Below are 23,496 nucleotides of genomic sequence, written 5' to 3' on the forward strand. Positions count from 1 at the left end.
CTGACAAGATGACAGCACTCAAACTCTGGATCTACAGTAGTCAGGAACTGATGATGGGCCATGATTAGGAAGTCAGGCAGCAGGTAAGCTCTTCCCAGCTGGGCAAGAGCAAACAGGAAAGTGAGAACTGACATGGCCTAAGTCTGTAAAGTCAGGCTCACAATGTCAAATAATGCTTTATGCAGGACCTCTGTTGTCCCTACACAACACTGTTGAAAATTAAATAAAGTGGCAAGGCCTTTGGTCTCTATGCACACTACACATCACCTCACAATAAATCTACCAGAGAGGCACAATGCCCAGAGAGAAAGAAAAAAAAAACCCAAAAAGTCATCTCATAAAACATTTTCATTTTTCTTTTATTTACAAATGGAATAAGTGAAGCAGGCTTTTACAAGTCCATCAAATAAAAATAAATTTTTATGTAGATGAGTAAACAGACAGATGTTCTTTCCAGGAAATTAGGTAAACATTAAAACATAAGGGTTTTGGTCGGCCAGAGTAAGTGCTGCTCAGTATCATTCATTCCATGTTTCCTAAAACGAGGTCATCGCGTAGGATTCAGAGTAGGGCAAGTTATAATTAGGTGGTGGGAGGAGGAACAAGGAAGGCATCCTCATTCCAGGATGATAGAGCAGACCCCATACAGACCACCAACACCATATAAAGAAATGTAATAGGAAGCAAGCATAGCTAATGCTACTCCCTCTGGATTTTCTTTTTAAAAACTTCCCCAGCACATACCCCACAGAAGCAAACATCTGAATTTCATTTGGCAAACTCAATTTTGAAGGGGGTTACTTAGTGAAGTCAGTATTGCTGTAAATATTAAGCCCTTTGTGTTAAAAGTGGCCGTTCCTAGCCCTTCCAGCTTCTATCTTCTCAGTGTTCAACTGAGCAGTCAATTCCTGTGTAAGAGAGCTCGGGCTGTGTTCTCTCCAAAGTTGGGAATCAAAAAATTAGCCAACAGTCATGAGCCTCTGGCTTTACTACTGCCCAATGCACTAGCCTAGCAAACAAAGTATTCAGTTTTATGCTTGCTTTTTACATCAAAATAATTTTCAAAAGTGATTATGTTAATAACAGAGCAGTCACACAGGATACTTTTCCAAAAAGACGTTTTACTGGTCAAGAACATTTAAATCCAGTTTTCCACCACACCTCTGCTAAAAGAGACACTGTGGCTCTCCCCAGGAAGCCTGCCATAAAAGAGGGGAATGTGTGCAGTGCAAACAACCTTTGCCAAGCGTGATCTCCAGCCCTGTTCACTGATTGCTTAGCCAAAAAATGGTACTTCCTGTCTTACTATGGTCTTAATGGTCCACTAAAAATGTCAGTCCTATAAATTCAGAATATCATCCAAACTGTGGTCCCCTCTCTTTCCATTCTGTTTTCCAGCCCTGAGACACAGACCTACACCCAGGTTCTCGGATCAGAGTTCACTGCGAGTTGACCTTGCTACCATCACGAGCTTGCACAGTTGTGAACGGAACACACCTGGTTTGTGGGTCACTAAAATTAAAAAATAAAAAGCAAACAACCACATGAGCATAAAGGGAAGAAATGACACATTAAATGAAAACCTTACTGAACAGCTGCTGCAGCTCATGAAAGGCATAGCTGGCCAACTCAGCTCTTGTTTTCACCTTCTGAGCACAGGTCTGTGAAACCAAGTTACTAAAAGCCCAAACTGCAGGAGAGGTCTCTTATAAGAATAGACCTTGCATGGAATCTTATAAAGATGAATAATTATTATTTATCATTAACATAAATTTTGCATACCATTAATACCTTTAGCTCAAGACAGCATGAATTCAAAGTGTGTAGTTTCCACGCCAGATCCACTGGGGATTTTGTCACAAATAAGTCATAAGGGAAAAACCTGCCTGGGCTTACCTTCTGCTGAACTTTCAAACATACTGACCTGCTGTTTCACTGACTTCATACTCTTCTCTGTTCAGGGCAATATCTTTCTGTCCGCCTGCTGCTGCCTGAGACTGAAACAAGGTGATGAAGCATTACTGCCCCAACAAACCCAAGAATGCAAAAGATCAACACATCAGACATATTTAGAAACAAGGGAAAACAGTGTCTGCTTTTGAAAATTAAAGCCCTGAGCACATCTGGAACAAAGTAACACAGTAAATGACAGCAGATAAAGACACATACGGTTCATCCATGCTGTACCTGAGCTTTGACTTGACTGCCTGGGATCATCAGTGAGGCAGCCCTATACATCTCTAAGCACTTCTCTACTAGTATAAACTGCACCATTGTTGCTTTCCAGTTTATGAAATCTAATAGCACCAGTTCACCTCCTACACCGTAGTACCCACAATGAAGGCAAGACAGGAGTCTTACAGGAATAACACAAATCACAAAGCACTACTTAACTATGAGCTATAAAAACAGCCAATATCATAGTCACAGCTCTGATACGACAGAATGTTAAAGGAACACCAATAAAATTCCAGGGAGATACGATGCTACAAGCTATTAAGCAAAATGGCTTAAAAAAGTTGAATTCTGTCACTATCACTCTGCTTGTCACAGGATGGACTAACATAACATAATAAACTGAAATATCAATGGACTAAAATTGGATTGCTCCCTGTATTGTATCTCTACTTCTTTGTCTTTCTAAATTATAGTCAGATCTTGATTTTCACAATACATTTCAGTGAAACAGCCCAGCAAGCTCTGCACTCGTAACATTTCTGAAGCAGCTATACCAGTCACCTCAAGAATGGAACGTTTGGGTAGCAGTTTTGGTACCACGGGAAAACAATTACCAAATTCCAATTAGGCAAGCTGAGGTACAGAAAATAATGTGGCTCCCCTAAGGTCACATACAGCCTATTTCATTCCAGGAAGAACACAAGTGGTCTTATGGTTAAAATAATAAGCTAGAATCCAAGAGACATGGGTTCAAATTATTATAAGCTAAATGCTGATAAAAATGGTCTGGCTAGGTACTTTGACACCACCACCACCACTTATAGATAAATGCAGTCCCTTTAAAGAATGTGTGCTTGAAAAATGAAAACATTAAAGGTGCTTGGTGTCTCCTTTAACCTATGTTGAATTTTGAGTATCTCATTGCTTAATTGACCGAGCAGATCGAATTTTTAACTGTAACTGTTTATGTATACATCTGGCTATGGATGTTCTCAGCAATTTGAGCTGGATTATCTTATAGGTGAATGCGGAATATAAGTGGAACTGTAATGTAGTGCACCATATTTTTGCGTATATAACCTGCACATGGGTATAATCCGCACCCATGTATATCCCACAGAAAAAGAAGCAAGTAAAAAAATTTATGTATAGCCCACACCCCGGTATTCCCCACACACGCTCAGTTCTTTCAGCCAACAGGGTAGCCAAGGCACACCAACAATACTGGGCTGGAGGAAAAACAAGGCCTGCTGACATGAAGGAAAGGTTTACCATAAATTTACCAGCTGTCCATTTACAATGCCAAAAAGAAAGTCATACACAGCTGACTTCAAATTTTCAGCAGTCAAATACATGAAAGAACATGGAAATCATGAAGCTGGGTATATGTTTTCCATTGATGAGAAGTCTATCCTTGAGTGGTGCAAAGCAAAAAAAAAACTGAAAGAAATCCATCTTAGAAAGCGTGCATGGTGTGGAAAATCTGCCAAATGGCCAAATTATGAGGCTGTGGCGAAACAGTGGGTTTCCTAAGCCTGTGAACTGCATTATTTCATGATAATGTTTGGCCAACAGATGGCGACGTACTCTTGATTTAATCTGGTCTTCTAAAGCTAAAAAATCCCCATGACTCTCCTTGCTATTGATGCTGAAAAAGCATTTGCCAGGGTCAAATCGGGATTCATGATGCGGACACCAGCACACTTTGGTCTGGGTCCCAATTTTAGGCAATGGATATGAACTCTAAATTCCTTCCCTACAGCAAGAATATGAGTTAATGGTGGCTATTCTAATCAATTTAGGTTGTTCAGGGCACCTGGCAAGGGTGTCCCCTGTCTTCACTTCTTTTTGCAACGGTTGTAGAGCCGCTTGCAGCAACAATCCGTAAGCACCTGCACATTAAGGGGATCAGCCTTGCAAATGTGGAATTTAAAGTTAATTTGCAGATGATATCCTACTAACAGTGAGAAACCTTACTTTGTCTCTTCCTCACATTCTTCAGGTGCTGCAGAAATGGGTCCCTTTTGGGTTTTAAAATTAATTCCTCAACATCTGAACTACTTAATATCTCTTTGGACTCGAACACAGTCTTTGAGCTCAAAAATAGTTTACCTTTTGTTTGGGCAAAAAAAAACATACTCAATATCTTGGGGTTAAGGTTCCTACAGAACAGATCTAAATTTAATATACAAATTAAACTATGGCAGGCTGTTTCTGGAGCTCTCCTCCTCACTGGATCAGTGGCATAGGCTCCATCACACATGGTTGGGTCATGTAACGGTTTGTAAAATGATGTTCCTACCAAAATTTCGATACTTCTGCCAGATTCTTCCAATATACATACTTAGCTCCCAACTGAAATTTTTACAAAAGAAAATGTTTGATTATATTTTGAAAAGACGCCCTCCTAGAATTGCTAGGCAAGTACTGCAACGCAATAGAAGGGAAGGAGGACTGGGGGTTCCTGACTTTTCAAGTTATTTGGCAAGCCCAATTATGGGTTCTGGTAGAATGGTACGACTCTGGTATACGTTGTGTAGGAAACCTATTTGAAGGGGGAATATATCCTATGAGCAACTACAAACACAATATTTTCTCCCCTCTAGAGATATATATATATATACATATTGTGAGGAACCCCTGAGGGACAGGGAAGAAGGGATCCGGGAGAGGAGCAAGATGGGTAGGTTTCATACCCGGGATTCCAACTACAAGTCCCAGGATCCTAGGGGCTGGGAAGCCATGCCCCCACGGAGGCAAATGTTTCCCAAGAGCCGGAGAATGGAGGACTACAGTTCCCTAGAACCCCTGCAAAGCCCTAGGGGCAAGCAAAGGGAGCAGCAAGGGAGAGGAGGGGGAGGTTGAGGAGGAATAATCAGGAGAGAGAGGACCAGCTGGGGACCATAAAAGGAGAGGAGCCCATGGTGGAGAAAGAGATCGGAGAGGAGATCCAAGCCCAAGATGACTGGGGAAGTGAGCCCATGGAGATTGCTGCTCTAGCTCAGGTACAAGGGAAGAAGTTAAAAGGCTTCATAACAAACCTTCTTCAAGGCTGGGGAAAGCTTGGAGGAAAAGTTAAGCAGCTGTTCCACTCAAGGGGGAGGCAGTGAGTGATTTAAACTGTGTCCAGAAGTCATGCCATGCTGGGGAAGCAGTGAGTAATTTAAACTGTGTCCAGAAGTGGTGCTATGCTGGGGAAACAGTGAGTGACTTGAACTGTGTTCAGAACACTGCCATGCTGGTGAAACAGTGAGTGATTTAAAACTGTGTCCAGGAATCAGGCCATGCTGGGGAAGCAGTGAATGATTTAAACTGTATCCAGAAACTGTGGCCGGTGGGGGGAAGGAACAAAGGGTGATATGTGCTGTAACCAAGAACAGTGTCTGGAAGAGGAAATGTCTTGGACTTGCTGATGGAATAAAGCGTTAAGCATATTTTTGGAGTCTGCTTCTGGGAGTGCTGTGTCCAGGGAAGGGCCCTTCCAGGGTCAGCCAAGTTCATACCTGCAGGAAGGCCTGAAGGTGGTGGCCTGCTGACAATATATAATCTTCAGATATGTCACTTAGTGCACTCTCTACTGGTTTGAGAGTGGTTACAGCATAAACTTGTGCCTTTTGAGGACGTTCTTTTGTTTAGAGTTTCACAAAAGAAACATCTCTAGAATTTGCAATTTATTTCTGGGGGGCCCTCTTACTAAACAAGTTATATGCGTAAATGGAAAAGAAACCAAGGGTCATCTTTGTCAGATAATGAATGGTCCGCTATACATGAGAATATTCTTAAGATTTCTCTATCATCTAACTTGAATGAACAAGGTCTCAAAATGTTGTACAGATGATACTTGTATCCTGCTTGTCTGTCTTTGTTTTCTCTGACATGCTTTGTCCTTTGCTTGAGGGGCTGTGGGGATAGAGATATGTATTTCCATTTATGGTTTGTTGATCCAAACTTTTTTGAGAATGTGTTCTTAATTGCTATCAGAGGTGCTACGGGTCTCTGTTCCTCCAGTCCCAAAGGTGCTTTTATTGCATTGGCAACCTCCAGTTCAAGGTGTTAACAGTATGTGTAGCAGTTATGCATACAGAAATAGCAAGATACTGGTTAACTGCAACACTTCCTAATTTGCTGCAAATTTAATCAAAGCTGTGACAAGCTTATTACCTCAGTAAATTGACTTCTATACATCATGGATGCCTGGCAGCTTTTGAAAAGCAATGTGAATCCTTCGTTACTTGGTACAAGTTTGATTCTTCTTTCCGATTGGGACATCTTCCCTCCTCCCCCAGGAGTTATTTTCCTAGGCAATATTGCATTAGAGACACTTTTGAACTTGCCCATATTTGGATTTAGACAGCTACCAATTTTGTTGGGTGGTTATATGTAGACACTGGTTTGGAATCTTGCTACTATTTGGGTTTCTGCCAGGTACTTCTGACCTGGCTTGGCCGCTGTTGGAAACAGGATACAGAGTTAAATGGACCATTGGTCTGACCCAGTATAGCTCTTCTTATATTCACTGTATTATGGGATTTCTTTTCTTTTATATTGTGTTCTATGGGTTCTGTAGACTTTTTAGAAATTCCTTAATAAAGTTTCAAATGGAAAAAAAAATAATGAGGTATCCACTTACATGATATGTATACAAAAAAATTCCATGTGCAAAAAGGTGAGTTTTTTTTTTTAAGTTTTAACTAAGTTTTGGAGTCAGTCAGTTAAATCTCTTATTTTCAGATATCTCCCCCCCCCCCCCCCCCCCCCCCCCACTGGCAGGTTAAGCTTACTCTCCTAAGATGCCAATTCTCAGTGCTAACCAGCTACATTTGTCCAGGCAACCCTAGTTACACAAATAAATCTATCCAGGCAAAATACAAATATTTTCAGCCAAAACCTCCCTGGTTAGGTTTGACTGAAAATTTACTTAGAAGATAATGGACTAAAATGAGCTAGGTATCTCGCCTGCTCAGGAGGTCTTTGAAAAGTGATCCCTGTATGTGCGTTATTCTAATTGGAATTTATAAGAATACACAATTCCACCACCAGCAAAAAAAAGGCTGAACAAATTTTAGGAACCAGCAGCTCCTGCTGCTAGAAGCAGAAGTCTGTTGACATCATTTCATTGACTTACATAGGCCTCGCTGTACTCTATCTTTGCTCCCTGAACGTCTGCTTTAAATTGGGTGAAGAACAGGTAAGACTTCCCCTGTGGCCTGTCAAAAAAACAAACAAACAAATAAAGCAGAAACACATAATAGGAATTTTAGACCAAAGCAGATTACTCTCTTTGTTATCAACAGTGGCCTTCTGCCCATAAAGACACCCAATACCTTATGGATGGACATGGGGACAATGACGCTCACCGGTTATCTTCTCACCTCATCACAGAAGGCCGTGCTCACTTCCTCTTTAAATTAGTTTTCTTGTTCCACCTCTCTAGCCTCAAATGTTTACAGAATTTGCTGGCATAGAGTGCGACTGTGGATTTATTTCCTCTTCTAACAAGTCCTCCAAATGTCAGCTTGCAGCCTCCCAACGCATTTATCTGTACATATCATAGTCTCTATAAAAGTAATAAAATATGCCAACATGTCCCACTTCTGTTCTCCATTACAGCTACTTAAGCACAGCCACAGAGGACTCTAGTACAGCAAAATGTCTATGCTGGTGACCTGACAGCCAAGTGGGTTTTCAGGATTTTCACAATGAATACACATGAGAAAAAAATGCATAACCTGATGACCCAATAAAGACAAATTTAACTCATGTATAATCCTTAAGTATATTCTGAACTGGCTGTGGGGAAAATCACCAGGACTGGGTTGGAAAGTCCTGACCTGTGTCCTCTGCAGTTCTGAGCTGAATGTTTTGCTTGTTTTGGAAAGTGATTAGAACTGGGCCTTGGGTTCCTTGCCAATGAAAGTGCTGTTTTAAGCAATCCAGCACATGGGAACATCAACTCTAAGAAATGTCAGTAAGGAGAAGCCAGATATCAAAATGTTATTTGATATTTCAGACTCAAGGTGTAGAAGTATTTCTCTCTGGTGCACCAGATGAATTACGTTATTAAGGTAAACCTGGAACTGCCACACTTCTGTCTTCAGCTAGGACACATAAAACGGAGAAAAAGAACTAGGGCAGAGTTCTTCATTGCAAGATGCCTATCAGCCCAAGTGCGGCTCTCTGATTCTCCTTCCACTTTCTATAGAACACCTTTCCATTTCTTCTGGAGCCATAAGGGTCTCAGTGACTTTGAGCTGCACAGTGCCCAGACTCCCTCAGTATTTTCATTAGACTGTGAGAACAGTGCAGACGTTTTGGCACCAAGTGGGCCAAAGTCACCAAGCACTATGCAATGCCAAGAGAAAACAAAACAGGTGTTCTGGAGGAGCTGTTGACCTCAATAGAAGGCTATGGTAAAATTATGTATAATCATACCTGATAATTTTCTTTCCATTAATCATAGCTGATCAATCCATAGACTGGTGGGTTGTGTCCATCTACCAGCAGGTGGAGATAGAGAGCAAACTTTTCCTCCCTATATGTGGTCATGTGCTGCCGGAAACTCCTCAGTATGTCGATATCAAAGCTCCATCCGCAGGACTCAGCACTTAGAGAATTACACCCACGAAGGGACACTCTGCCCAGCTCACCACCGCCGAAACGGGGGAGGGGAATTAACCCAGCTCATCCCCACACAAGTGGGGGAGGGGAATCCGTCCAGCTCATCCCCGCGGAGCGGGGGAGGGACACCACACCCGCCGATGCGGGGGGATCTGGCTTATCCTGCAACCGCAACCGCGGGAGGAGCTGACTGACCCTAACACCGCCGAAGCGGGAGGGGTACAAAGCTGCCCTACAGCCGCACGAAGCAGGAGGGAGTGCCGGCAGAATTTATGTCTCAATCCAGCCCCGTAAAACGGAGGGGAGAGGAATGCAGCAGCTCACTGTAACACAAAGTCGTGTCAACTCTTGAAGAATCCAAGTGAAAGAAGAACTTGAACACGAAGTCCTCCTGAAGTAACTGAAGGCTAAACTTGAACCTAAAATTCAACCAGAATATAAACAGTACAGATATCTGGGAGGGGCTATGGATTGATCAGCTATGAATAATGGAAAGAAAATTATCAGGTATGATTATACATAATTTTACCTTCCATATCATCAAGCTGATCAATCCATAGACTGGTGGGATGTACCGAAGCAGTACTCACCCAGGGCGGGACATAGAAATCCCTGACCTCAACACTGAAGCTCCAAACCGGGCCTCCGCCCGTGCAGCCACAGTCAAACGGTAATGCTTGGAGAATGTATGAGCCGAAGCCCACGTTGCCGCCTTGCATATCTCTTCCAAGGAGACGGATCCGGCCTCTGCCATCGAGGCCGCCTGAGCTCTCGTGGAGTGAGCCTTCAGCTGGATAGGCGGCACCTTCCCCGCGGCCACATAAGCCGCTGCAATGGCTTCCTGGACCCATCTTGCCACTGTAGGCTTAGCAGCCTGCAGACCCTTACGAGGACCTGCAAACAGGACAAACAGATGATCCGATTTCCGGAAATCATTGGTCACTTCCAAGTATCTGATGATGACTCGTCTCACATCCAGATATTCAAGAGCGGAGTACTCCTCTGGGTAGTCCTCCCTACGAAAGGAAGGGAGACAGAGCTGCTGATTCACATGGAAGCGAGAACCAATCTTGGGCAGGAAGGAAGGCACTGTGCGAATAGTCACTCCTGCCTCAGTGCACTGCAGAAAAGGCTCTCGACATGAGAGCGCCTGGAGCTCGGAAACTCTTCTGTCTGAAGTGATAGCCACCAAAAAGACTGCTTTCAACGTCAGGTCTTTCAGAGATGCCCTCGACAAGGGTTCCAAAGGCGGCTTCTGCAATGCTCTTAGCACCAGGTTGAGATTCCACGCAGGCACCACTGAGTGCAGAGGAGGGCGCAGGTGATTAACTCCCTTGAGAAAGCGCACCACATCTGGCTGCGAAGCCAGGGAAGCACCCTTCAGGCGGCCCCTGAAGCAAGCCAGAGCCGCTACCTGGACTTTAAGGGAACTGAGCGACAGGCCTTTCTCCAGACCTTCTTGCAGGAACGCCAACACTGAAGAAATTGGAGCAGTGAAGGGAGAAAGTGAGCCTGCTTCACACCATGCTGCAAAGATACGCCAAACCCTGGCGTAAGCAGTAGAAGTAGAGCGCTTCCTCGCTCTCAGCATAGTGGCGATGACCTTGTCTGAGAAGCCCTTCTTCCTCAGACGCTGCCGCTCAATAGCCAGGCCGTAAGACCAAAGGGAGAGGGATCCTCCATCACCACGGGACCCTGATGTAACAGGCCCTGCTCCACTGACAGCCGCAGAGGATCGTCGACTGAGAGCCTGAACAAGTCCGCATACCAGGGACGTCTGGGCCAATCCGGACCCACCAGGATTACCCTGCCGGGATGCTTTGCCACCCGGTCTAGCACCCTGCCCAACATGGGCCAGGGCGGGAACACATAGAGGAGCTCTTGTGTCGGCCACTGTTGGAGAAGAGCATCTACTCCCAGGGATCGAGAGTCCCGTCCTCTGCTGAAAAAGCGCGGCACTTGGCCATTGGCCGATGACGCCATCAGATCTAGGCTCGGCTGGCCCCAGCGCTTCGTGATGTCCAAGAACGCCTGAGCAGATAGTTGCCACTCTCCGGGCTCCAAGGTATGGCGACTGAGAAAGTCCGCCTTGACATTCATGACTCCGGCAATGTGGGCCGCTGAAAGCTGCTCCAGGTTCGCTTCCGCCCACTGGCAAAGACTCATAGCCTCCTTGGCTAGAGGGGCGCTCTGGTACCTCCCTGGCGGTTGATATAGGCCACAGCCGTGGCATTGTCCGACAGGACCCGTACAGGCTTCAACACGAGTACCGGGATGAACTCCAATAACACCAAGCGAATGGCTCTGAGTTCCAGGAGGTTGATAGACCACTTGCCTCTGCAGGAGACTAGAGCCCCTGCGCTGTCCTTCCCAAGCAGTGGGCTCCCCAGCCCATCAAAGAGGCGTCTGTCGTGACGACAATCCACTCCGGGGTCACCAGAGGCAATCCTGCAGACAACTTGCCTGTCTGCGTCCACCAGCTCAGCGCCTTGCGCACTGCTGGGTCCACGGGAAGGCGCACAGCATAATCCTCCGACATCGGAGTCCAGCGCAGCAGCAGAGATAGCTGTAGTGGTCTCATATGAGCCCTGGCCCAGGGCACTACTTCCATCGTGGCCGTCATAGAGCCCAACAGCTGCACGTAGTCCCAAGCCCGAATAGGAGAGGCTACTAGGAACCAGTCCACCTGAGCCTGAAGCTTGACAATCCGATTGTCTGGCAGGAACACTCTGCCCACTTGGGTGTCGAATCGAACTCCCAGATACACCAGGGACTGAGTCGGGCGCAGCTGGCTCTTCTTCCAGTTGATGATCCATCCCAGGGAGCTCAAAAGAGCAACTACCCGGTCCATAGCTTCGCCGCACTCTGCATAAGAGGGGGCTCGGATCAACCAGTCGTCCAGATAAGGATGGACTTGTACTCCTTCCTTTAGCAGGAAGGCCGCTATGACCCCCATTACTTTGGAAAAGGTCCGCGGAGCAGTAGCCAACCCTGAAAGGGAGGGCTCTGAACTGGAAGTGTCGTCTCAGGACTGTAAAACGCAGAAAGCGTTGGAGAGGAGGCCAGATGGGAATATGCAGGTACGCTTCCTTGATGTCCAAGGAAGCCAAGAACTCTCCTGCCTTCACTGCCGCTATAACAGAGCGGAGAGTCTCCATGCGAAAGTGCCTCACTTTCCAGGCCCGATTGACCCCTTTGAGGTCGAGGATAGGCCGGACAGAACCTCCTTTCTTTGGAACCACAAAGTAAATGGAGTAACGTCCCTTGCCAATCTGATTTTTTGGCACCGGAACGACCGCACCCAGGCGGATCAGGTTGTCCAAGGTCTGCTGCACTACCACAGCTTGACCGGAGACTTGCAGGGAGAGAGTACAAACCCGTCTCTTAAGGGTTGGCAGAACTCCAGCTTGTAGCCGTCTCTGATGACTTCCAGCACCCACGCGTCTGAAGTTATAGTGGTCCACTCGCCCAGAAACGAGGACAGCCGTCCTCCAATCTGCACTGGGGCGTGGACCAAGGCCCCGTCATTGGGTACGAGACCCTGGGGGAGGACCGGAGGGAGCACCTCCGGGACGGCGGTCTCTGCGAAAGGAATGCTGCTTGGGGGAGAAATTCCTCTTGAAGGAAGAGGGGGCAGAGGAACCCGACTTGCCCGGGCGGTATGGAGGTATCGGGACGAGTACTAACCCGAGCCCTGACCTCTGGTAATTTCTTGCCCTTAGACGTGCCGAGATCGGTCACGATTTTGTCAAGCTCGACCCCAAAGAGCAGCTTGCCTTTAAAAGGCAATCTAGCCAGGCGGGATTTAGAGGCGTGGTCAGCAGACCAATGTTTCAGCCAAAGCCACCGCCGCGCAGAGACTGTCTGAGCCATGCCTTTAGCTGAGGCTCTCCAGATATCATACAGCAAGTCTGTCAAATAGGCTAAGCCCGATTCCAGGGCCGGCCAATCAGCCCTCAAGGAATGATCCGAGGGGGAAGCCCGCTGCACCATAGTCCGGCACGCCCTGGCCACATAGGAGCCGCAAACTGAGGCCTGCAAACTTAAAGCAGCTGCCTCCAAGGACGACCTTAAGGCCGCCTCCAATCTTCTGTCTTGGGCGTCCTTTAGGGCCGTGCCACCTTCCACCGGCAACGCCGTTTTCTTAGTCACCGCAGTGATTAAAGAATCCACGGTAGGCCACAGATAGGCCTCACGTTCACTCACAGCCAAAGGATAGAGGCGGGACATAGCCCTAGCCACTTTAAGGCTCGTTTCCGGGACATCCCATTGAGCCGCAATTAAGGTGTGCATGGCATCATGCACGTGGAAGGTTCTAGGCGGGCGCTTCGTCCCCAGCATAATGGCAGAGCCAACAGGGGCTGAGGGAGAGACGTCCTCCGGAGAGGAAATCTTCAAAGTGTCCATGGCCTGTAACAACAGGTTGGGCAAATCCTCTGGGCTAAAAAGCCGCGCTGCAGAGGGGTCATCCGCTCCATCCGAGCGGGGATCTATCTCCTCCAAGGAATCCGCAAAGGATCGTTGGGAGACCTCAGACACGCTGCCCTCATCTACATCGGAGGAGACAAAAGTCCTCCAAGGCCTGGAAATCAACCCGAGGGCGTTTACCTCTGGGAACCTCAACCTCTTTATCAGAAGAGGGAGCAGGGGCAGCGTTTGCATGAGGAAAGCCTGATGCAGCAGCAAAACAAACTCGGGGGAGAAACCCCCCAGACTGTGCACTTCCGCAGCCTGGGCAACAGCCCTAGACGCACTCTCAACCGGCGCTCGCAATAGCGGGGGAGAGACATGCTGCGCATCCAAAATGGCGTCCGGCGCGAAACTCCGTGAAGGAGCCGCGCGGGAAGAACGGCGCTTAACTTTAGCCGCTTTTGTGCCGTCGCCCAAATTAAGGGCGTTCATGGCATTAATGTCTCCAACCTCAAGGGCGGCCCCGAAGAAGCCGTCCGAGCCGCGTGGCCGGCCAAGATGGCGGAGGCGAGGAGCGGGGGATGGGCGTTTATGGCGGGAAAAAACCGCCACGCTGGAGGAACGACCGGGACATTCATCGGTCACTAAACTATCACCCATCAAGGGCGAATCAGGTTGTAAAACCCCCGCATCCCCTCTAGAAGCGCTCCAGCGATCCGGGGAGCGACCCTTTGCGCCCTCGCCCTCCGACGCCATTGCCACGAGGAGAAGAATCGGGGAACCCCCTGCCCGCTATAAAAAGGTAACATTACCTGCTTGCCGCTCCGAGCTGTAACGAACTGGTGTCCCAGTGAGTAGCTGCAATGAACGTTTAAAGAAACGTCGAATTAAACGCCTTTAAAGACGTTTAAAAATATATATTTTTTTTTTTAACGGAGCCAGCGGGAGGGGGGAGAAAAGGAGGGACCTGGCACCACCAGGTTTGCACTTGCTCAAAAGAGCCCTCAACCCCAGGCCTCAACAAAACCTAAGGATTAGGCTTGGAGGCCTAGCCAGAGCTGCTGCTGTGTGTGACCACCACCTGCTGAGATAGAGAACATACTGAGGAGTTTCCGGCAGCACATGACCACATATAGGGAGGCAAAAGTTTGCTCTCTATCTCCACCTGCTGGTAGATGGACACAACCCACCAGTCTATGGATTGATCAGCTTGATGATATGGAAAGGGCAATTAATCAACTTGAGGGAAGAGCTGGGGCAGGGGTGGAGGCTGACTGGACAGAGAAGTAAGTGGGGTTTGAGACTGATGGCACGAGGAGCTGGGGACAGAGAGAGTATTAGGGGGATGGAAAAACATTGGAGAAAAAAAGAATGTTAGCAGAGACAGGCTAAGAGAAAGTGTGTAGGGAAATAGGGTGTTTCAGTTAACTGAGTCACTGAGTATAGCTGAGTAGCTGTACCATTGAAGCTGTCCCTCCCCCCTTGCTCAAGGCACAGTGAAGAATTCTTCCCAAAGTAGCCCCTGCTTAAAAAAAAACAAAAAACTGTGAAGATCACCGAACTAGGGCTTTTCTCTCCTTGTGAGATCTTTAAGAAAAGCTGCAGAACCCACCTCCAGATTGAGCAGGAGAACACATGTTTATCTTCACTTATCCCTGTGCTCATCTGCCATTGCTGTTGAGAGAAGCAACATCAATAGTTAATACTATGCACAGCAGCATGTGCATCCTCTCATTTCCTTCCAAACAAAGTGACACCTGGCTCACCACCACTCTTTCACAATAATGATGCAAAGGGGTAGATAAATGGTGGCCATGTTATTTACCTCTCAGATTGCTGAAACACTGACTAGACAGACAAGAGCTAGTACGTCAGTCCATAGGGCTTCACTCCTGCCCTGGAATGTTCTTTCCAGTGGCTAAGCTGTGAGCAAGCACTTAGGAGAAGGCTGGCAATCAAGCAACTGTGAAAAGTAACACTTTTCAGGAACGCTGTTTTTTTTAAAGTTTAAACACTAACGCACACCCACAAATTAAAACGTAATAAGGAAATATACTTATGCTATGCCAATACTCTCACTAGAAATAGGCACTTTAGACATGAATTGACTTGGCCAAGCTGGAATCCCTGCACCCACCTCGTTTTTATCTACAAGATGCATGCTTGCTTAAGTAATACTTCTGAATGACGCTGAAAGTAACATACTGTAGAATCAGAAGCATGTAAACATTCACTATGGTATGTTTCTGCATGGAGGGTTTCTATTTGAGGTAAAATTTTGTTGTCTTTAAAAATAAAAAATCTTTTGTGATATGAACTTTGTAGCAATAGAAAATAATAATGTTAAACTGCAGAATTCCAGAAGAAAAAGCACAACAATTCCAGCCCAGAATGTCAGGTAAACCTTGTATGGTTGAGATAAACTGCACAGTGAACCAAAACCCACTGTACAAAATTTATGCAACTGTCTCTCGAAGAAAAAAATTAAAAATGTAATGATAAGAGACCAGAAAAGTTTACTTTCATTTATTTTGTTCAAGAGCAGAGCCTTGGTCAGTTTAAAAGTCCAACAACTCTCTCTCTTCTTTCTAGCAAACCCCTGCAGGCTTTCCTGCTAGTGTCACTGTAACACCATGTCCAGGGGTGGTGTTATAAACCCCAAACACAGAACATCCCGAAATGCAATGAAAACAGACAAGCACAACCAAGGCATTCCATTTTCCCCCCATTAACACACCTCCACTGGCCCTACCTTTAGCAAACTAGGTGGTCCTTTTACTAAGTTGTGGTAAAAAAATGGCCTGCGGTAGTGTAGGCACGTGTTTTGGGTGCGCGCCAGGCCAGTGTTTACCGCATCTGCAAAAAGGGCTTTTTAAAAAAATTGGATGGGAAAAGGGAATGCAGTAAAATTGAAACTAGCGCACGCCTAAAACTGGCCTGAGTCCTTAACACCCCTCACTGATCTAACGGTAAGGGCTCACATGCTACATGTGCGGTGACCGGTCGGCACACGCCAACTGCCGATTACCACCACAACGGTTGAGCATGGGAAGAAATAAATAAATCCAGGCATTTAAGGGAGTATAGCAAATGTGAAATTACTGTCGGGGGTGCGGCAGCCTGGCAGTAGTCTCATTTTGGCGCATGCTGAACGCACATAGAGCCTAACGCCCCATTGTAAAAGGGCCCCTAGAAGCATAAGACTGACATGTTTGAAAAAAAGGAAACACGCTGATGTTATCTAATGCCATGGAAAAAATCAGAAGGAATCACAAAAGGGAAAAAACTATAATTCTGTACCTGACAGCTGATAATCTGTGAGAACAATATAAACACTTGAGAGATTTTAGTTTTTTAAGAAACATTAACAAGCGTGGATTATATTGATTACCAAGTTTGACCTTTGAAGTCAGAATGATTAAATATTTTGACACCCACCAGACAGGACTTAAAGATCTGGGATTTCTAGCCCATTATAAACCATAACATTGTACTGCTTTGTCACCCTCCTGTCTCCATGCATCATCTCCCTGTCCCTCATCTACCCGACTCTTCCTGTGTCTCACCTATCCACCCTCATCCTGTTAGACTGTCACTGAAATGCTTTAATGTTTCACTTATATATACTGTCATCTACCAACATTTGCTTATTTCCGATCTGACGAAGAAGGGCAACCTTCAAAAGCTAATCAAGAAATGCATTAAGTTATGTCCAATAAAAAAATGTATCATCTTATTTTCTTTTCCAAGTTTGTTGGAAAACAGATTTTGTTACTTTAAAGTCATACATTAGTTGTAGTGTGACATAGTATTATTGCGAAATAAAGAGATTTATTATCTATCCTAGTTAGTGTGAACATAGCATTTGTGGGACTTGTACTATAGAGGGTGTAGCTTACAACACAGTAATTGGCCCCTAATAGGATTAAAACAGCAACTGAAAACCGAGCAGAGCTGGTCAACATTGACCTACCTACAATAGACCCTTTATTCTTCCTCTGACATTTAGAGAGGCATTTTCAATATGACGTCTAAGTCAGACTTTGGGCGTTGTTTGCTAAAAGTCCAAAATCCAAATAGCCAATGTAACCAGTTTCAAAAAAGCAAAATGTCTTTTTTTTTTCAGAAATACCATTTGTAACAAGATTCTATGCTCTGTGTGTTTACATTTTCAAGCCATTTTTCAAAAAAACGTACAAGTGCAAACGTTGAAAATCAATCCATTGGGATGTAGGAGGGGCCAGCATTTTTAGCATACTGGTGCTCCCAGGTACATATCTCACCATTGCTCCCTTTATTTTGCCTGCTGAGCCCTCCAAAACCTACTACCCTCAACTGTACACCACTACAATAGCCCTTATGAGTGAAGGGGGCATCTATATGTGGGTACAGTGGGTTTCTGGTCAGTTTTGGAGGGCTCACAGTTTCTACCACAAGTGTAACAGGTATGGAGAGGTATGGGCCTGGGTCCACCTGTCTACAGTGCACTGCCCTACTCTGAGGACCTGCATGCTGCTCTAATGGACCCAAGTATAACATCTGAGGCTGTCATAGAGGCTGGTATTATTTTAATTTGTGGGGGGTGGGAGTGGGGTCATCTCCGATTCCCTACAGTGGTCACCTGGTCATTTAGAGCACCTTTTTATGCCTTATTCATTCTGAAAACAGGACTAGACCAAAACATTGAAGTTTTCACCCTAGACATTTTCATTTTGTTCCATTATGGCTGTAAAACGTACAAGTGTTAGGCACACCCTAAGCTCACCTTCAAAACGTCCCCGACACACCACTTTGTTAATTTGGATGCACTGCACACAAAATGCATAGATAACATTTTGAAAATACCGATCTGGATGTTTAGATAAGAAATCTGTCCAAGTGGTGCTTTATGATGCTTTTTGGACATTTTTTGAGCCCCATAAAGTTTTCATCAGGTATTTTAAAGGGCTACAGTATAATGTTTTGTTCCACTACATATCTATCGACCACAGTGCTCTACCAAGTTAATGTACCTACTACAAAAACAACACCATTTTTTTTTTTTACAGTATTTAGTCACTTGTGCACCCTGGCGTAAGGAGGGACGGGATCATTTGTAAAACGGCCTTTACACTCACAAATTACCTTGGGGGGGGGGGGGGGGGTTCATGCCTACAAAATCTTTTCATTTACCAGCCCAAGTTGTGGCACACTGCACTCAATTTGCATTTATATTAGCTTATACAAAAGAACATACTAATTTGCATGGAAAGGCCTTTGTGGTTACAATCAAAGCAGTTTACATATTATTTGCAGGTTAAGTGACTTGCCCAGAGTCACAAGGCGCTGCAGTGGGAATTGAAAGCAGTGTCCCTGATTCATAGGCCACTGCACTAACCGTTAGGCTACTCCTCCACCCAACATGATACACTAGTTAACATTAGCATGGATCCATTCCCATGAATATCATTTCTGTGCACACACATACACAAGGGCTACTAAACTGGAAAAGAAGGAAATGTTTAACAATGTTGGCAATACGATAAAGAGCATCAATGTTTGACCTCACAGGTGCTTAAAGTAAGAACTTTGTAAAGTAATTCCTCAGAAATACAAACTGCAGTTTTAAGAAGAATATTTTTGTAGTTTTACCTATAGAAAACCTAGCTAGGTAGGAAAACTACAATACATGCATAAAATTATATATACTGCTTGATTTCAGAGAGACCATTAGACACAGGATGCTGCACCATGAAGAGTTTTCTCAAATAGTTTCCCAAAACAGAATAAACTTATCAACCTGATGCTCATCAGATGTAAAGCCGAAAAGCCATCTGTTTCCCTACAAATCTGATCAAAAAGAACTTCCAAGCGCACCTGGATAAGTTGCCTATACAAGTTATATCTAATCAACTCCAGAAAGAAGCTCTTTGGCACAATGCAAGTACTACAGCCAGCGTTAGCGTAAATTTGAGAGACTAAGATCATATTCCATATACCCTGGTTTCGCAGCGAGGTTCATTCCTGTCATGGTATGTGCAAAAAAACTGACCCATTTGGAGCAACTGCCCTCAACATTGAAAAATATACTCTGAGTCATTTTCTCAAATCGTCTGTGAAATTGTACAGCTGCATCTACCTGTCTCTCTTCCTGTTTCAATATACCGCTACAAGGTTCAATAACTCACCTCATTGGTGCCTCCCTGAGCCGCATATGTAAATGTGCAGGTGTAACCACCCTAGAGAAAGAAAAAAAAGGGGTTATGAAAAAATGCCAGCAGTCTATCTCCGACAATATACTGTACATCACAGCATTTTGTGTATTCTCCGACAATATAGGGAAAGGGAAATGGGACTTGATATACCGCCTTTCTGAGGTTTTTGCAACTACATTCAAAGCGGTTTACATATATTCAGGTACTTATTTTAGTACCAGGGGCAATGGAGGGTTAAGTGACTTGCCCACAGTCACAAGGAGCTGCAGTGGGAATCAAACTCAGTTCCCCAGGATCAGAGTCCACTGCACTAACCACTAGGCTACTCCTCCACTAGCAACAGTCCATGTAGAAGCCTGCCCTTGCAGATCAGCAACGCAGCCACGCAGGCTTCTGGTTCTGCAGGACGTCAGACTCACAGAAACAGAAGCCCGCGCGGCCGTGTTGCTGATCTGCAAGGGCAGGCTTCTACATGGAATGTTGCTAGTGGAATAGCAACATTCCATGTAGAATCTCAAATAGTAGCAACAGAATCTCAATAGTAGCAACATTCCATCTATAATCTCCAATAGTAGAAACATTCCATGTAGAATCTCAAATAGGGAAAGGGAAATGGGACTTGAAATACCGCCTTTCTGAGGTTTTTGCAACTACATTCAAAGCGGTTTACATATATTCAGGTACTTATTTTGTACCTGGGGCAATGGAGGGTTAAGTGACTTGCCCAGAGTCACAAGGAGCTGCAGTGGGAATCAAACTCAGTTCCCCAGGATCAAAGTCCACTGCACTAACCACTAGGCTACTCCTCCACTGTACATCCTCCATTGTACATCACAGCATTTTGTGTATTCTTGAAGACAATTTCTCTCAACAATGGCTTCTCCCAAATTGGAAAGTTGGGGGAAAAAAAACAGGCAAACATGAATTAGTTGTTTATGCTTTCAAAAGCATAAAGACTAGGGAACATTACATGAACTTACTTAGTAGTGCATTTAAAACAAATAGGAGGATCCAAGATGGCGACTGGAGCAGACGTGACCTCGTGAAGCTCCTGAATACCTTAGTGGTTTGATTGGAATTTTCCCGGTGTTAACATGGGGAAAAGGAAAGGGAAACCAAGGATACTAACCTCCTCGAGCCCTGTGGAGACCCCGTGACCATCTGTCAAACTACCCTGGAAAATTTTGGAATTCGGAGGCAAGGAGAGCCGGTGTCCGCTTTGACGGAATCCGCGACTTTGGAAGCGGACCATAGCTTTGAGGGAGTTTCTCTTAGTCCTCCCTCTTGCACAGCAGCTCCAATGCCGGGTAGTGGACGTATGCCGACAGGGACGCAGTGCACAGGGGTGCCCAGCAGGGGTTCGGCTTCTGCCAATGATAGAGGAGGGCCTGTGGCTGCACAAACCCTGAGAGAAGATACTTCAGAGGTGAACCAGGCGTTTCGACTTGCTTCCCCTCCCAGCCAGGGTTCTACTCCCAGAAGCAACAGAGAAGAGATGAGACTAGCTGTGGTAACATTAGAACTTTTATGGGATGCGATCCAGGAACTAAATTCTTCTCTACTTCAGGTATCTAACACCTTTAAAGGAGAAATTGTGGAAATGAAACAATCTTTTCAAACTTTGTCTGATAATGTTGATAACTACTCTCAGAGAACTGTATCATTAGAAGGGGAGGTAGCCCGTCTACAAAGTTTTCCTCATTGGCTATTAAGGACAGAGATGCACAAGTTCGTAAGTTGGAGTACTACACCTCTTCTCAGGAAAAAACTACCCCAACTTGACATTTTGTCCTTTAGATTGTAAGCTCTTCCGAGCAGGGACCGTCCTTAATTGTTAATTTGTACAGCGCTGCGTAACCCTAGTAGCGCTCTAGAAATGTTAAGTAGTAGTAGTAGTAGTAGTACTTGGAGAACCAAGGAAGGAAAAACAATTTGAGGTTCTTAAATTTCCCTAAGTCAACACTCATCTCAGCGCTTGATTTGCTAAAGAAATATTTTGGGGAGGTATTGGGAATACCAACTGAGGGTTGTCCACCCATAGTCAGAGCCCAATACATTACGCGCACTTCCAGACCTATCATAGGACTTCAATCTGATATGAACTTGACCGAATTTCTAGAAAATTCTTTGGAAGTGATAACAGAACGAACTACCCTTCTAGTGACATTTGTATTAGAACCAGACAAAAATAATATTTTTGGAATTTATTTTCGCCATATGAATGCAGAGTTATGGGGAGCAAAAATTAAAATTTTTCATGACCTAGAGTTCTTAATTTAGGTGGTACATTTATGTTAAAATTCCCTTGCAGGTGTTTAATTTTGTTTAACTCAAGTAATTTATGTTTTTTTTAATCCAAAAAAACTGCTGGAGTATATTAATTCTAAGGAGGGAGTTATAGATACCTTGGTTGCATCTAATAATTGAACTTGCTGTATATCGGCTGCAAACATTTGGCTCTCTACTGCTCTATTCATATAATTTTTTTGTATTTCTTTATTTCTTAGTACTTGGATCTAAAATTGTGGACCAATTGGAAATAATTATTATTGCAATTTATTATTTTTCTTGTTAATTAAGTTGTGATATTGCTTAAACATTTATGTAAATATGTAAATGTAAAATAAAATATATTGAAACAAAAACAAATAGGAGAAAATATTTTTTTTTCACTCAACACAATTAAGCCCTAGAATTTGTTGCAAAAGAGTGTGGTAAAAGCAGTTAGCATTGCTGGATTTAAAATAGATTTTGAACAAGTTCCTGGATAAAAGATCCATAAACTGTTAATACAGACTTGGGGAAATGATAAAGGGGGTGGAACTCCTCATATGAGGAAAGGCTAAAGAGGTTAAGGCTCTTCAGCTTGGAAAAGAGACGGATGAGGGGAAATATGATTGCGGTCTACAAAATCCTGAGTGGTACAGAACATTTTTTACTCGTTCCAAAAGCACAAACACTAGGGGACACTCAAATAAATAAATCATAATAAATAAATTTGGAAGTTACATGGAAATACTTTTAAAACAAATAGGAGGAAATATTTTTTCACTCAACGAATAGTTAAGCTCTGGAATTTTTGCCGGAGGATGTAATAACAGCGGATAGCGCATTGGGTTTTAAAAAAGTTTGGACAAGTTCCTGGAGAAAAAGTCCATAGTCTGCTATCGAGACAGTCATGGGGAAGCAACTGCTTGCCCTAGGATTGGTAGCATGGAATGTTGCCATGGCATGGCCACTTTTGGAAACAGGATACTGGGCTAGATGGACCATTGGTCTGACCCAATATGGCTAATCGGAGTGGAGGAGTGGCCTAGTGGTTAGGGTGGTGGACTTTGATCCTGGGGAACTGAGGAATTGCGTTTGATTCCCACTTCAGGCACAGACAGCTCCTTGTGACTCTGGGCAAGTCACTTAACCCTCCATTGCCCCATGTAAGCCGCATTGAGCCTGCCATGAGTGGGAAAGCACAGGGTACAAATGTAACAAAAATAAAAAATCTTATGTACTGTTGATCCCTACAGGTAAGCAGCATGGAATCTTGCTACGTTTTGGAATCCTGCCAAGTACTCACAACACTCTTGGAATCGAATACTGGGCTTGATGGGCTTTTGGTCTGATCCAGTATGGCAATTCTTATGTTAAGAGACCATAAAAGCTACAGTGGTGGAAATAAGTATTTGATCCCTTGCTGATTTTGTAAGTTTGCCCACTGACAAAGACATGAGCAGCCCATAATTGAAGGGTAGGTTATTGGTAACAGTGAGAGATAGCACATCACAAATTAAATCCGGAAAATCACATTGTGGAAAGTATATGAATTTATTTGCATTCTGCAGAGGGAAATAAGTATTTAATCCCTCTGGCAAACAAGACCTAATACTTGGTGGCAAACCCTTGTTGGCAAGCACAGCGGTCAGACGTCTTCTGTAGTTGATGATGAGGTTTGCACACATGTCAGGAGGAATTTTGGTCCACTCCTCTTTGCAGATCATCTCTAAATCATTAAGAGTTCTGGGCTGTCGCTTGGCAACTCGCAGCTTCAGCTCCCTCCATAAGTTTTCAATGGGATTAAGGTCTGGTGACTGGCTAGGCC

General features: G+C 44.7%; 1 protein-coding gene across 1 annotated transcript in view; it reads right to left on the bottom strand.

The window, feature by feature from the left end:
* Window positions 1–332: 332 nt before the first annotated feature.
* The window catches only part of MYDGF (myeloid derived growth factor), a 32,578-nt gene continuing 9,414 nt past the window's right edge, over window positions 333–23,496 (bottom strand). Inside the window, exons 2-6 of the mRNA XM_030217952.1 lie at window positions 19,374–19,424; window positions 14,819–14,880; window positions 7,304–7,385; window positions 1,925–1,997; window positions 333–1,512 (exon numbers count right to left, since the gene is read on the bottom strand). Of these exons, the coding sequence (XP_030073812.1) occupies window positions 1,433–1,512; window positions 1,925–1,997; window positions 7,304–7,385; window positions 14,819–14,880; window positions 19,374–19,424 (348 nt within the window). The 3' untranslated portion in view covers window positions 333–1,432. The remainder of the gene's footprint in view (window positions 1,513–1,924; window positions 1,998–7,303; window positions 7,386–14,818; window positions 14,881–19,373; window positions 19,425–23,496) is intronic.

Source organism: Microcaecilia unicolor, chromosome 11 (assembly GCF_901765095.1).
Source record: "Microcaecilia unicolor chromosome 11, aMicUni1.1, whole genome shotgun sequence".
NCBI lineage: Eukaryota > Metazoa > Chordata > Amphibia > Gymnophiona > Siphonopidae > Microcaecilia > Microcaecilia unicolor.